Source organism: Puntigrus tetrazona, chromosome 11 (genome assembly GCF_018831695.1).
Source record: "Puntigrus tetrazona isolate hp1 chromosome 11, ASM1883169v1, whole genome shotgun sequence".
NCBI classification, from domain to species: domain Eukaryota; kingdom Metazoa; phylum Chordata; class Actinopteri; order Cypriniformes; family Cyprinidae; genus Puntigrus; species Puntigrus tetrazona.
This window is the reverse complement of record NC_056709.1, coordinates 20824911-20841385: the sequence shown is the minus strand read 5'-3', so window position 1 is coordinate 20841385 and position 16475 is coordinate 20824911. Positions and strand designations below refer to the sequence as shown.

Genomic DNA, 16475 nt, shown 5'->3' with positions numbered 1-16475 from the left:
CTGACACTGATGTTCCTTGAGCATGAAGTTCACCTTGAATCTCTTTAGAAGTCTTTCTAGGCTCTTTTGTTACCATTCGGATTATCCGTCTCTTAGATTTGTCATCAATTTTCCTCCTGCGCCACGTCCAGGAGGTTGGCTACAGTCCCATGGATCTTAAACTTCTGAATAATATGTGCAACTGTAGTCACAGGAACATCTAGTTGCTTGGAGATGGTCTTATAGCCTTTACCTTTAACATGCTTGTCTATAATTTTCTTTCTGATCTCTTGAGACAACTCTTTTCCTTTGCTTCCTCTGGTCCATGTCGAGTGTGGTACACACCATATCACCAAACAACACAGTGATTACCTGGAGCCATAAATATAGGCCCAATGGCTGATTACAAGGTTGTAGACACCTGTGATGCTAATTAGTGGACACACCTTGAATTAACATGTCCCTTTGGTCACATTATTTTCAGTGTTTTCTAGGGGTACCATCATTTTTGTCCATGCCTGTTTCGTGAGTTTATTTTTTTAAATAATTCTGTTGAAGCATGGTTGAAAAACAATGTCTGACTTTCATTGGTTAACATTTATAGAATTTTTATTTATTATTACTTTTGTCAGATAACAGTTATTTCTGTGACCATTGTGACTTTTTCTTTCATTGACCAAAGGGTACCAACAATTTTGTCCACGTCTGTAAATGTCACTTTTGATCATTTTATTACATCCCTGATAAATAAATGTAAGAATTTCTTTCAAAAGATTAAAAAACAAATGCGAACAGCTGCATATACAGTATGAATATTCAATGTATCTGCCAGCCCTACACACAACCCACAAACGTTATCTGAAAACAACAAAGATATTATCATACTGCTAAATAAGGCACAATGCACTCATAAAGCTATAGTTATGGTCTCTTTTTCGTTCACACACAGCTGCCTATTGTTTTGGGCACATCATATGACCTTTGAAAAATGTGAGTCATCTGTAAAAAGGCTTAGAAGTGTGGGGTTCCTGAGAGAGCTGTATGGTTGCTTGAGAGGTTTGAAACACATTGGAGGCCAGGAGGTGGGAGATGAGTGGTTTGTTGCCCTTCTAGTTTTACCTAAAGGTCAAAAATTTGTTGCCCTTCTAGTTTTACAAAAAGGCTAAAAATGTTGGGCCTCCCAGAGACAGCAGTCATGCATGAAAGACTACAGCGCTCCAAGTAGCTTGTGCCACAAGCAGCCACAATATTTCAAAATCCTCCAAAGCTACAGTGTGATCCCGCAGTTAAGATATTGGACTCCATTAACTCTTTTTCCATGGGTGGATTTTAAAGAATGAGTGCCCTGCTAAACATTTCCCTGAAATAGAAAGAACCACTGTATATGCTGGATAATGTATACCATGGCCTCAAGAGAGCTTTTTTTTGCGGGAAAAAGGGAAAGTCCAGTCATGTTCAAACCACAATGGTTTGGCTCTCACTGGGCCACGACCCCAGCAGCTTTCATCTGGTGGGGCCCAGAGATTGTTTTAGGAAAGAATGAATGGCCAAAGGATTGTAGTTGGGTAAAGCGTAAGGCACTGAAATAACAGAGAAACACCCTAGTGCCAGGTGAAACAGAGCTGGCATGAATGGAATCTGGTTATGATAGTGGTTTGATGAGTCTGGAAAGAAACAAACTAACTGTCATAAAGAACTCCATAATAAGGGTTATGAGGAAATATCAACTTTTCACATTTGGAAGCAATTTGTCTAAATGCCTGCCTCACAAGTATATGACAAACACAAGGAGTGCAGCAATAAATGCTTAAGGAATATTCTGAGTTCAGTAAATGGTTACTTACAGCTAAAAAAAGTGCCCCGTTTACTTTCATGCCTTAAAATAAACTTGTTCTTTTTTTTTTTCAAGTTGAATTTGTGTTTACCTTTTTTTGTAATAAACAGTATGCCACAAGTGCTGCCAACTGAGCCCAGAGGGTGCGTTAGCTTCAGTAAAAATCAGAGTGATATTCCAGCAGTTCAAGATAATTGGTCTCTAGTTAAGGCCCGTTATTTCTGAGGAACCATAACGGCTAGACTCAAGATAACATGCAGAGAAAGCCCAGAAGCCTACCTGAGTGAGTCTTTGCTGCCGTCTACGCTTTGGATGTCTGGTTTCTGTTTATTGTCCATTTCTTGTTGTTTAGGCTCTTTGCCGGCACATTCTGGCTCTTTAGTGTAGGGCTCCATGGGTGGTAGAGGGGTGCGTCTATCTTGACTCCCTGTAGACTGAGTCCCATGTTGCCTTTCCCTAGTACCCCCATCAGCCTTGCGCTCGGATGAAGTGCCACGTTTCATGGCCTGGAGCTGAGACAGAGGGACAATATCTGCACCCTGAGGTCTGTGCCACACAGTCATGCGGCCAGCAGAGTTATAGTAGTAAAACCTGCCGCTCTGGGGGTCAAAAAGCTCCCACCACTGGTTGCCATCAGCCTGGCGGACAGGGACATCAATGGGCGGGTCCCAGCCACACTCTCCCGTGGCCAGATTCACATACATGCGCTCTTGCGAACGAGGTTCAAGGATTTCCACCCAATCAGAGCTGAGGAGAAAAAGAATTAGCATCATCAACATTTAAATCATATTTCATTTTAGTAGACCTATGCAAAAAGTTAGCATAAAACATATTTATTGTCATAATATTAACCCTGATTGTTTTCCGAACAAAATATGGTAAATTGGAATCCTAGTAAATCAAATTAAATGAACAAAATGGCACAGCTGCACTGTTATAAATTACAGGCCGTGCTTCATGGTCAATCTCTTAAGTGTAATCTGATGGATGTGTTATCAAGGGAATTAGGCCAAAGCCACAGAGATATTCGCCATGTGTGAGAGTGCATGCTCAGAAATGCTGGCTCAGCACAGGCTTAATCCTATCTGCAGATACAGCCGAGGAAACAAAGTTGTGAGCTAGAAAGGATTCGCATGTATTCCCACACACACACACACACACACACACACACACACACACACACAGTGTATCAGGAGACAAGTCCGGTCTCCCATCTGGTAGTAGATGCGCTTTTCATGGTCTGAGCTCTTTAAGTCATCTTAGTGTGTCATGTGACTGCTAAAATATTTACAGATGACAAGATTAGAAAAAGGCGGGAATGAAGACCATGCAATAATCTTGAAATCACACAAGGTGTAGAAAGTTAATCAGACACTTGACATGACAAAATTTGTAACATCACAGAAAAATACCATGCCATGTAAACCTATTGCTTTTGTTTTCCAAGTACATACTATTGATCTTATTGTGAAAAATTCTGACCATGAAGTGTTCATCTTGGACACTTCATGGAGAAAGTGACATCTGATGGAGACCTAAACAAATATTCTAATGCAGCTAATTTGGGTCATGTTGTCCCTCTGAGAAACCTATTATGTTTCTTTTGATCTAGTTTCCTAATGCAGAGAATCTTAAGTGTGCTAATTTAAGCCATGTGGGAACTCAGACTATCTGTCCCGGGCGGCGATATTGCTTCTGGCACCTAAACCAGTGAATGGCTTGCTATGACTCAATCGGAGAGAGTCAAAATACTGATAATTATCTTATGTGGTCTAAACACACACTTACATACTAGAAACAAGAGAAGATATGATGTCTTAGATGTCTAGGTAAATTATCCTTTCAATTCTTCAGCTGTTCAGCATGGTCTGATGATACTCCAGTGAGGCATGTCAACATTTGCCCTGGTTCCACACCACAACAAGTGTGCTCTTTCTCTCCTGCCACGTGCCCTCTATACCACTGGTCAGATAGTGAACAGTGTGCTTGCGAGTTGTCACGGCCATATGTCCTTTTGTTCCCTGGGCTTCAACCCAAGCTGTGGCTCAGGATCAGAAATAGTCAGCCCACCTGTTCAAAGGTGCTCGAAATGTAACACAAAGCAATCCAACTCTCTTTATTATATTTAAATAAGCAACAAGTACCATGTATGTGTATATATCATTACATCTTTACAAAAACAAATGCAGATTTACAGTGGTCATGAGAGACTATGATACAGATGGTGCCAGGTAAGCAGGAAAACTCAAAGCAAGAGACATGCTGGGCCACCATCTGTCTCAAATATCCCAATCATTTCACTTTACCTTCATTATCACCATTAAACATTTGAGCCCTGCTTTGAGGGAAACAGTGTCTGACCTGAGCAAATGTATTGGTTTTGTGTTGATGCATTAATCCTAATGGTGTGTGCACATTTGACAATTTGAAAAAATGTATTAAGGATAAAGCTGACAATGCTACTTAGCCCGAAGAATCCTGTCCTGTAGTGTCTATTCTGCACAAACTATTTCTCGCTACCAGATCAAGAGCTTTATGGGTGGGAGCTGTGTAATTGAAGAGCGGTTAAACTGGAGGCCTTTGTGTGCTGAACTCCACCCACCTTTTTCTCACTCATTTGCACTGTCTCAGGAGAGGCATTCAGTTTCTGCAAAAGAATCCTCAAGACTAAATTCTTCCTCATCAAAAGCAAATGTTTGCCATTATATTATAAAGAAAACACATTTGAGTACATGTGAAAAAATTTTGTAGAAAGAGCGTGATACGTTGCATAAAAAAACATTAGGGTTGACTGCTAAGACCCCTCTAAAAAGGAAACTAAGTGGTCCGTGGGGTATTTATGGGGTAAACACACAAGCACATATGTAAGAGTTGTTTTATTTTGACATGCATAGTCTTAAACTCACAGAATAAGATTTAAAAATCTCAAATTATTAATTGAAAGTATAATAAACAGAAAAGTTTGATGTTTTTTTTATTATAGAAAATATGTCAGTGCAAAAAGAAGTAGGTATTGTTTTACCTTCCTGTCTGTAATACAAGTTAAAAATATTAACTCTTAACTCTGGTTCTGCAAAAGCTATTCCCTACCAGAAGTTCAGTTTAGTAAACCCACCAACAAGAGACAGCATTCAAAAGAGTCTGGTGTTCAGGCTATTCACCATCTTTTTAACCCTAGTTCTGTATGGAGAAATATTTTTAGAAAGCGTCTAAAAATATGTAAAATAATTTCCTAATAAAACAATGAAATCATTTTTCAAATTCCGTAAGTCTAGAAATCTGCGCCATTGTTTAAAAATAACTAAAATGGCTAGTCTCCAAGCACCGAAAACAACGACATAATGGACTAAATCCATTGTTCCAAAACGAGGCCAAATGCCGTTTTTATTCAGTGCTTTTTTTAGGGCCGCAATTTTGAAATTCCAGCTTAGGTGTTTCTGATTTAGACTACCCAAGACCACTCTTAAAGTAGGAAAAACTGCAACAACTTTAACAACAATTTTCTGTGCCAAAGTCTTTTAGCTGCCAATTACTTCTCATAAAGTTGAACACCAGGCCAAACAATAACATACTATTCTGAGTTTGACACTTGACAAGCATTGGTCATGCTGAGCCAAAGTGTTTAAAAAAAGAAACTGCATCTGACATAGAAACCTTATTAGAACTCTAACTGTGCTAAACACAGCCACTTTATCTCCAAATAAACTGTTCCTGTGAAGGATTATTCACCAAAAAGAATATCCTTAGAATTACAGATGAAAGGGGGTTGAGGTGATGCAATGCCATTCAATATGCTGGAATGGCATGCAAATTGTGTGACAGGTGGGGTTATGTAACTACCTGAGTGGAACGTAGTCCCACCAAGGTGTGGCGAAAAAAAAAAAAAAAAAAAAAAAAGTACTTCCTTCGATATACTAAAACAATGAGTTTAACTTTAAATTTGTGTTCACCTCTTTCAAACATAGGGCCTACGACTAATTTAGCTTGCATATTTGTTGCATTTAAGTATAGAAAACATGCTGTGTCACTCTCAAACACAAATGCACAAAGTGTCAGCTGAGTACACACATAAGCAAACAATAGGCGTAGCTCCACAAACAGAACACACATGGAAGGACACTGTCCTGCCTCTGAAATAGAGAAGAGCGTGCAGTGCACACGTTTATTGAACAAAAAACTGCTGCACATGTCAAAAGAATTCTGTGGCTCTGTTAAGTAAGACAATTCATTTATCATACGCTACTAAACAAAGAGTTTAGTTATAGGATGTGTGGTTGATACACAGTAGTGAATAAAGGCGCAGGCTGGTTTGGCTCATCTTAAAGAGCAGGCCTCCATCAGCAGAGGTCATGGTACAGCTGCTCCCGTCTGTTTCACTTTTATTCTGCCTGGCTATACAGACCTATACTTGCTTCATTTATCTTTGGTGGTCATCAGGACTGATATAGCTGACAGACAGGTCACAGGAATGGTTTTCCGAAAGCCGGAAAAGACAAGAGGAATAATCTACAATAGACATGGGTAAATCATACAGAACAGGACATTCTACTACACTATAACACTTTTTGTGTTTGTTTACATTAAAACATGCTGGCACTCAGCATTTAACAGAATGTTACAGTAAAACAAGCCTATCAAAACCAGATCTTCAGCATTATTTTATAGTGTTATTAAATGATGTCAATTTAAGCTAGAGCTTAAAATGACAAAAATCCTAAAACTGCTGTCCATTAGAAAGTTGATTAGCGAGATTTTAAATAATGTATTTGAAGTATTTATATAATTTAAAATTTTATTTAATTAAAAATAAATTTTTTATAAAATTGTAACATTTAAAAATACAATTTCTCTTAAAAAGGATCTATTCATTGTTGGAGTGAATTTCAATGGCTAAATACAGCTAAACTCCAGCTGGTTATTCACAGAAGTGATAATTGCATTACAAATTTACATAAAAAAAAAAAAAAAAAACGTTTTAAAATTTTAAAATTCAGGTAGAGACAACTGTACTTTTAATATGGCGGTACAGATTTCAGTGTGTGCGGATCTAAACCGAAAAACTTGTTGTGACAAGCAAGTTGTTAAACACTTTTGAAAACTGACAGTTTGTCAAGAGGTGTTGTGTTAGAAAATCACAAATACAGGTATGACTCATCTACAATTCCTGTTTATAATCATGAGATGCTGGAACACTCCTAAAGTTATGCTTATAAAAACGTATTTAAACATAATTATTATAACATTATAGTGGCATGAAACAAAAATTCACCTGTTTTCTAATTTTAAAATATAATAAGCAAATTTATCTTATTTTAGAATCTTAATTTTTATGCAGTGGAAATCATATGGCTAATTTCTCTTGCCTTTCTAGAGACAATGATAGCTGAAGGAGATAGTACTCAAGTGTTGTGGTTCAGAGAATGAGGGCATGAAACCGTCTAGCCAAATTGTAGTAAGTCAGTATCATATGCATGACAATACGTGAGAATTTCACCCATTACTAATGGATAATGGGCACATGACAAAGGAGAGCATTGTTAGTTCAACCATCACCCCTCTATTCATTTGAAACAACCCCCTTTACAATTAAAGCTCTCACGACACTAGTGCCCAATCAGAATGAGAGTCATGCCTCAACGGGGATGTGTGGCTTTGGGGTAAGGATAAGGGGTCTGACATGCTGAACTACAACCCCCTTTCCGGGAATTCTTTCTAAAAAGCAAGAAGAGTTGACCTCATTGGAATGATGCACTGCCTGTATGTGCTATATGGCTTTTTTTGTCTGCACTGCTGCTGATCTACTTCCTGTCTCAGTGGACACTGCTGCCGGAAACTTCTACTCCAGGCGGGAAGTCTGTAACTGCCAAACAGCAACTGTGTTAGCAAAACAATAAATCCTCTTTCTAGGGGGGACAAATCTGACAAGCCCGCCATTTGCAGGCATGCACACACACAACGCCAAAGGCCTTATTCAGGACAAATAAGCACACTGACAGCAACAGTGAGACATGAATGGACATGTGTGAGGGGGTAAGACACACTGAAGTTAGAAGCATAGATGTCCGCTTAAATACTGAGTCGTTTGTCTACTACCAGCTGTCAACGTCAATATCAATACTTCTCTTGAATGGACATCTCATTCTGAAATACAGAGACAACTGTAAAGATTCAGTAAGATAAAAAGAGATTAACTGTTCCCTGAGCTGACCATTCCTGTTGCGCTTGATGACTTTATCTTAACGTGTCCAGTAAGAGTCATTCATGCAACCACTCTGCCATCTCCTTAAAAATTTGCCTTTGTTTAAAAATATCACATTTAACATATCAAATTTCCTCTCACTGTTGAGGGTCATGCTGGGTGGGATGAGGGTCAGAGGTCACCTAACCACCTCAAAGGACAATGTTGTCAAAGTAAGCTCCTAGGAGATGGGAATTAGACCCCCGAAACTGATTGAGTTGTTAACGTTTGTTAGTAGTGAGGTCCTACAAATTACAATATAAAAAAATAATGCTTTCTGCCTCATGGTCTGTAGTTTAATGGTCATGTCATGGTGCATTTTAAGTACCCCGTCCTGAACAAACACAGGAAACAAGACATAAGAAAGCTAATTAATACCAATAAAACATTTCAAACGACACTAATAACATTAAAGGGTTTTCAAAATACTCTGATCAGTTAAGTCAACTGTTTATCCTACTGTTCTTTGCTGGCCCATTAATGTTGGCATGTAAAGCATGCAACATGCAAACAGGCTGGTTTTTAATTAAATAATAAAAAAGGGAGGGTGAGGATGTGGTCTGTGCATCGGTTTTTAATTGGAGGCCGATCTGAATGTGCATATGACAGACTGGAAAGGGGTTTTAGTGGACTAAATGATTGGAGAAGTCTGGTATATGTCACCAGAAAAGAAAACAAAAAAACATTCAACCATCATTTAATCAAATCAGCCCAAAAACATCAGCAATCTATAGCCTAAACGAATAGGATAGGATGCATTTCCACTAAATGCCAACTTAAGGCAATTAATCTGTTTTGAAAACATTTTTGTGCTTAATTATTTCAAAATGAATGCACCTTCAAAAGTGATGCTCTGTCAGTGTCTTTGCCAGACCAACAAAAACAAATTGTGACATAGATGACAGCTCAAATTCACTGTATTATTTTAAAAACCACATAACTATTTGTGACGCACTAATTCACAGTTTATCACTCATACAAAAGAACAGGACCATCAATCGACTGCATCGGACTAAAAACAAACAAAACAGGAATAGAAAAGCAACTCATTGGCCTGCGAGGCACACCCTCAGGCAGAGCGCTGGAGACGGGCCATTGGATGCTTTTCACATTGAGCTCAAAAGGTCTTGTTAAAACACTGGTGCTAAACTGCTGTCACAATGCTACGTCCTCCCTTTGTCTGCACACTATTGTGCACCAGACATGCAAACAGGGGGAAAACATCCTATTGTGAGATCCCATTCTGGATCAAAGATAAACCTCAGCTTGTCAAAACATACATTACACTCACTAGCCTGGAACTGAAAAGCTGGAACAGATCGCAAAAGTGCCCATCAATGATCTCTAATCACATTAGAGTTTCTTCGGTGAAAATCTACAACACCATCTGAAGCATTTTAAACAAGCTTCAAACTTCGGCGTAGAGAGACGTTGCTTCAAAAAGCATCAAGTGTCCAATGTCATGCTCCTGTTCAGCTTATGAACACGGAACTTGGAAAGAGGAACAGAGAGCCATCAATACTATGGCTGATCAAAGCTTGGTAGTGTGTTACATCAAACAGTTGAAGTCTTTCAACCACCTCTTTTCATCTATTTACACTTCAGCATCTGTGTCATAATCAAGCTCAGGGTGGAAAAAGAGGGTCGACTACATTTTAATTTGATGAATTTAATTAATTCGTACATCTGTAACCCTGTGCTTAACAGATGCTCATTGTTTTTCTGACAGTGCAGCACCAGCAAACGCAACATGTGTCCCCAGCTCACATTATGTGATTCAGTGTGTCTAACCACAGTAAAGGTTTGTGGGATATCAAAGAGGGTTCTGGCCATTTCCTGTAACCATCAGCCGATATTAAGAAGCTTTGAATATAACACTTGTTAATTAGACCAGATTCGCTATCTCAACACAGATTTTTGAGTACTGAAACAAAATGGGATAGTTTACATATCAAGCAATTACAATAAATTAGAATTATAAAACAATATGTGCATTTATTAACACACATTTAGATTTAGCCTATTATAGATATTTATTATAAATATTGACAAATCCTACACTTCAGTGTATGAATGAATTGAGCATACAGAATTGTTTCCAATTTTAAGCACCAAATATAATTGAATTCTAAGAAAATATTTTTATAGCATTTTTACAAATATATTGTGCCACTGACATGCTACTCTTAAAAAAAAAATGATAATAAAAAAAAATCATATCAAGACTGTGACAGAAAACAATATAAAGTACAATTACTTTAAACAATTTAATATAAATTATAAATGTCACCAGAGCCTGTGTTATATTGTTGAACTTAAAATGTTTAAAACTTTAAAAACATTTTTTTAAATTTTGTATGGTGTTTTGTACACTGTGACAGAAAAAAAAAAATCAATTTACAATTATGGATAAAACTTTTTTTTCAATCCAAAGCCTATGTGATGTTACTCAAAGCAACTGAAATATTGCAATATTGCAAAGCAACTGAAGTCCTGACTTTAATGGCACCTGAATTTTATTTATTTACATATCTGAAACAATAGCTTAAAAGATTAAAAATAGGTAACGTGTGATTAAGTCAAAAGCGGAAATGTTGCTATTTTAAAAAGTAATGTCCATTAAAGCTGTGAAACCTGTTTTGTTAAATGTCTCAAGATCAGCCAACAGTGCAGTAGTTTATGCTTTTTTTTTTTTTTTTTTTTTTTTTTTTTTTTTTTTTTTACATCAGATGAGATCAGCCTGAGATTTCAGTGACTGCAATACTAGTCCAAAACACCAATGATGGTAGGGTTCCTCTGGGCTAGGGTTTACAGTAGAGGTCAATTTAAATCAAATACATATGGTCGACACAATTGCCCTTCAGCATAGATGCTGCTTTAATGACACGACTGACAACAGCAAACTGAACAAAATATCACATATGACTGAACCCTCATGAGTCGTGAAGTCGTGGGAAAATCATCGCTTCATTCACACGATCCCCATTTTTCCCTCATACTGACTATTAAGAAAATTAAGTTGTATTTGCAGTTTCCTGTAAACTAATATTTAATTTAAAAAAAAGCTAACTAGTTGAGTGGCTAACGTTTAAGAGACACCGCGCTACCCCCTCGTGTCAAAACTTGCTTACATTTCTAAAAAAAAGACCGAAACTTACCTTGTCCCGGCCATTTTCTTCACATTGTACGGTCAAACCACAAAAAGTATAAAGGGAAATGGCAAAGACGGTAAAACTTTATCCCCTAGGTCTGTCGGACGTCCTGCGCGAGAGCTTCGTGATTTGCCTTCAATCCCAAACGCTGCTGCGCGCGCGTGAGCCGGATGACTGGGGGTGTCTCGTGGGCTCTCTCTCTCGCTCTCTCTCTCTCTCTCTCCACCCCCTACACACACAGATAGAGCCACTACGATTTGCTACACACTTGAGTAACTGCGACGCCCAAAAACTTTAGTAAAACAAACTACATGCTTTGGTTAGTTTGTGTGTTGGGTTGTACTTTGCTACACGACAGGTGCAAATTCAGGTGGCGTTGGATTCCTATGTTTGATTGCTTAAAGGGATTTATATCAGATTATTCAAACAGCGCCACCTGTTGGCGAACAAGGTGACACGTTACAAAGGAATTGACGCTCTTAGTGATGCTACTACTACTTATCGATTCCCAGTTTCGATTCCAATGTGGTAAAAAAGTGTTTTTGGAGGAATCTTTTAGAATGAATGATTCAAAGGAATTAATAGGTGGACATGAAGTTTGAATTTTACAAATTTTTCCCGTGCTTAAGTATCCGATCCTAGCTAGAATAAGATTCGATTTCCAGCCCTGTGCCACACTGCTTAAAATACAGTATTTACATGATGGTTTCGATGTTGCGTCTATCTGGTCTTCTTGACTAGTCAAGCTGGTTTTAGCTGGTTTAAAATAGGGTTTTTCTTATTTTGCTAATCAGTCGAATTTATTTATTTAGTTTAGTAGCAGGGTAAAACAAATCATAAGAATAGTACCCATTTATAAACCATTCATATATACATCAGTAAAACATAAGTAACAAGTCAAAAGGTTTGAAATTTCTAACACTGCTGAAAGTAGCTGACTAAAACAACCAAAAAGCGAGGCCAACCAGGCAGAGAGACCAAACAGTAAATTAGTTTTAGGCTGGTTTTAGTTGTTACTTTTCTTAAAATCCATTTAAGTTGTTGGGTTGTTGTGTTCTTTCTTTACATTCCCGAAATATATATGGGAAACATAAAACAAGTACTTACTTAATCCTCTTTGTTGTAAGTGAGACATAAGGCCACAAAAAGAAGTACACATGGGAATTTAACACTTTATTCACCAACTACTACACCTCCGTTGTTTTCCAAATTTCAAGGTAAAGGAAAACAGAAAAAAAGCAAGGAATTGGTTGATGATGAAAACTACACAAATATTTTATATTTCATAACTATTATAACACAATACTCAAACACGGTTTAGTATGTTATTAATAAGTGCATTCAAATAAACGCAAAACCTTGTTAGACTGAGGGTGCTCTCTTTTCACAAAGACAAACTCCCGTATGCTCAGTCTGGTAAAAATATTCTAATATTTACATTAATTGCACATACATTCAAATACATACTATGCAGCATTCAGTTCCAAGTGTTAACTTACAGTAGCACCATGTCTCAAAAAGTAATATTTCCATGAAGAGAATCACATAGGTTGCAGGTGACATTAACATCATTATAGCACAACATGTTTAAAGTATTATGAAAATTTCTTGGGATTTTCACTTTGAGAGTAATATTACAATATCCACAGCAGCAGAGAAGTGAGAGCACGCCGGCCCTGCTTTTAACACAGTCCCACAGGCTTACAGAAATGATAAAGAAGTAGTGTGTTTACTGAAAAATAGATGACAGGTTTATATCTTGACGATGAGCCACGTTTTGACGAGAGCAATGAAGGTGATCGATCTTAGCCACACAATGTCACATGCTTGGTTGGGCAGAGATTTGCTCATCTCCATCAAAATCCATTATGGTAAAAAGTTTCCGTGATGGAGTCATTAAAAAGTTCACAGAAAAACGTAGCAAATCAAAAAATGTGAATAGAAACATTAATGAACTGCACTGAGAGAGAAACTGAGATGACAGTTCACTCTCCACACTCCATTATAGCGAGACGTTTGCAGAGTTTACTTGCTGTCCTTAGGTCAGGAGTTCATCGGTTCACATTCCTCACCTCTGCGCATCCTTCACAGTGGATAGTAGAGATAGCTCTAACCTACCCATCCTTCCCAAATTTGGCCCCTGAGTAAACAAACAATAACAAATCTTAGTTCTGACGATGGAACTTTAGCAGGTTTGAGCAGAATACGGACAACCTAAAGACGAAAGAAAGTCGAGTATAAAATGAGGACAATGTGTAATTATGGCAGTGGGACGCTCTACACCGTTCTGTACTCTGTTAACACACTTTTTTATCAGTAATGAAGGACTCTTGTCGTCACGTGTGCATCTAAAGGAATGTCAGGAGACTTGAAAAGCTGCTCATGCGGCGAGGGACAGCATGAACATACACTGTGTGACAGAGGGAAGAGGGCTGCTGAGGATTAGGGCTGATAACTGGCTGGCTGAATTATATTAAGCAGATGGTGTGTACAACAAACTCACATTGATTTGGAGGACGGTTTCTTCACTTTTGGCCTCTTTCGACGATGAAGAGGCCTGAAGCATGTGGAGCGCACACACACACAGCCAGCAAAAACACAAACACATAAAACAAAGATAAGAAGTAGATCATTTAGATTAGATAAAAAATATATAAATAAGAAAAATGTTTATAACAATAATAAATGTAAGTGTTTGTGTAAATATATATATATATATATATATATATATATATATATATATATATATATATATATATATATATATATATATATATATATATATATATATATATATATATTATATAGTATGTATATTAGTATAATTCCATTTAATAGCTAAATATTTTATAATTAAAAATATTGTAATGATACACACAAACATACACAATTTTTAGTCTCTTAAGCTTACCAAGGTTTGATTTTATCATAAAAGAGAAATCCTGCAAAATATTATTACAATTTTAAATAACTGTTTAAATAACTACTTCAATATATTTTAAAATATAATTGTTTTGTCATGTCAAAGCTGAAATTTCATCAGGCATTACTGTAGTCTTCAGTGTGATCCTTCAGAAACTATTTGAGTTTGCTGATTTGTTGCTTAAGGAATATTTTGTATTATTATCCGTGTAAACACTGCTTAACAATTGTTTTATAGACCATTATAATTCGCAGAATAAAAAAAGCCTTTTTTATGTATGAAACAGAAATCAGTAAGATTCTAAATGCCTTTACTGACACTCTTGATCAATGTCATGTTCTACATGTACTTTCCTTAAAACAGCCGTACCCCTTATCACTTTAGAACAGTTGTACACACACACAAACATTAATAATAATCCTTTTAGTTAGCCATTACAACAGGAATGAAGCCATACCTGTAATCGTACAAAGAGTTTCTTTCTTTACCACCTATAATGAGATAATGATGTGTCATTGCGTTATAAACTGTTATGCTTACAGGTATTACGTTAAAATGCAACATCAATGCCAAAACATTCATCACATGGCAAGGCTCACCTGTTTCCTGATTGCATTCTTTGTGACCCTTGCAGCTGCGTAGTTTCATGAGCTGCTGGTGCATGTGATTCACTGCATCACGATCAAGTGTGCTCACAGCATTTATCAGCTGCACAGAAAACAACAAGAGTGGAAATAACAGGGGTCCCCGTGATTATTTTGAATCTTCTTTAATAACTGAAAAAGTCTAAAAGAGACGTTAAAAGAGACCAACCTGATAAGGGTCTGAGTTCAGCTCAAAATACTCAAGGAAGCCAGTGGCAAACTCGCAAAATAAAAAGTTGTGCGTCTCATTGATAGTCCTCAGGCACCAGTAAGTGTTATTGTTGGCACTGGTGCAAGCACAAAATGGCCCCACTGACAACACAAAAAGACACTATAAGTGAAATCAAATCATTATTTAATCAAGCAAACGTATTATGTTTTGTGTGATATATAAAAATCAATGATGTGATTTGCTATGCTCCGCAGTACTTGTCCAGAAGGGGGCGGTCTGCCAGTGCTGGTTATCATGGGTGAAGCAGGTGAGGCCAGGCATGCTGCAAGTGTCATTATTACGAAGGCGCTTCAGGAGCTTCCTCAGCTTTTTCCTGCGTTTCTGCTCTTTCATCAGCCACTGTTTCTTATCTTTGGAGGTCATTCTACTAGATTAAATGAAAACATATCTTCACTATGAACTGCAGATCAACTGTAAACTGTAGATTGCAACATTAGTTATGTGCCTAATTAGTTATGTGCTTAATGTAAGGCGTTAATGTGCTTTCCTTCAGCTTTATGACAGATAATGAATGAAAACCTACTTGACAGACTGCATTCGGCCTGATTTGAGTTTGTACAGTGCTCTACTGTTGTGTTGATACCTTTAAAGAAAACAATACATGATTATGTTACATGTGTGAACAAGCCAACACTTAATGAAAGTATGAAAACCTTTTTTTATAAATATATATAAGAGTGGAGGCTTACATGTTTTGGTTGCAATCACACTCTTTCGGTCGAACCTGCTTTAAATGTCCTTTCACTTCTCTGAGATTCTTTATTTTGGTCTGCAATGTCTCAATCTATTCACAGAGCAAACATTTTTAATAGTACATTTTTTTGTTTATTCAGTGTTTAAAAACAACTTCATAATCTTACCTCATGCTCAATGTGTAGTTTGTGATCTTTCCATGCTTGTAGAGATTTATATAATCCACCATCACACCTGACTGTGTCATTCATCAGTATTGAGCATCTGAACAAAACAAAAGTTGTCTATCTAGCAATTAAGCAAGTATGTATGCTTATGACATTTTCACTGATACTAGCTGTTATCATGCAGAGCAACGGACTATCTCTGTTGTACCTGTAGGTGACTTTAAGAGCAGCAGGTGGAGTGAGGGTGTTGAAGTTGTTGTCTGTGGGTCCCATTCCACTATATTCTTCATTCTCTCCATACACCGCCTGCTTTCTGCCCAGCATGAGGCTAGTGTTGAGGTTGAGGGGCTGGTAGCCTTTCTCCAAGTCCAGAGTGTAGACATTTGAGTTTGAGTGATAAGAAACAGATCGAGCCCAACGATTTCGTGGCAAACTCTTCTTGGTCTTCAGCTCTGGAATTAACATTCAAATAATTTATCTGTAAATATAAAATATCTCAAAATTTGCTTACAGAACGTTACTTTAGAATTATTTAATTATTTCTGAAACTGCTATCATATGAAAGTCATATATGCATGTGAACATGCCACCAGATGGAGACATTTGTACTGAA

The 16475-nt window shown here is 37.3% G+C and overlaps 2 protein-coding genes across 3 annotated transcripts in view; both read right to left on the bottom strand.

Annotated features, from left to right (window-relative positions):
• The window catches only part of arhgap46a (Rho GTPase activating protein 46a), a 28535-nt gene extending 17063 nt beyond the window's left edge, over positions 1-11472 (bottom strand). Inside the window, exons 1-2 of the mRNA XM_043252034.1 lie at positions 11210-11472; positions 2093-2560 (exon numbers count right to left, since the gene is read on the bottom strand). Coding sequence (XP_043107969.1) covers positions 2093-2560; positions 11210-11223 — 482 coding nt within the window. The 5' untranslated portion in view covers positions 11224-11472. The remainder of the gene's footprint in view (positions 1-2092; positions 2561-11209) is intronic.
• Positions 11473-12355: 883 nt separating this feature from the next.
• sulf2a (sulfatase 2a) overlaps positions 12356-16475 on the bottom strand; it is a 28009-nt gene continuing 23889 nt past the window's right edge. For both annotated transcript variants that reach the window (XM_043252350.1, XM_043252351.1), the window contains exons 12-21: positions 16071-16314; positions 15863-15959; positions 15692-15786; positions 15526-15585; positions 15200-15369; positions 14940-15082; positions 14726-14834; positions 14584-14617; positions 13707-13760; positions 12356-13343 (exon numbers count right to left, since the gene is read on the bottom strand). In XM_043252350.1, the coding sequence (XP_043108285.1) occupies positions 13313-13343; positions 13707-13760; positions 14584-14617; positions 14726-14834; positions 14940-15082; positions 15200-15369; positions 15526-15585; positions 15692-15786; positions 15863-15959; positions 16071-16314 (1037 nt within the window). In that variant the 3' untranslated portion in view covers positions 12356-13312. The remainder of the gene's footprint in view (positions 13344-13706; positions 13761-14583; positions 14618-14725; positions 14835-14939; positions 15083-15199; positions 15370-15525; positions 15586-15691; positions 15787-15862; positions 15960-16070; positions 16315-16475) is intronic.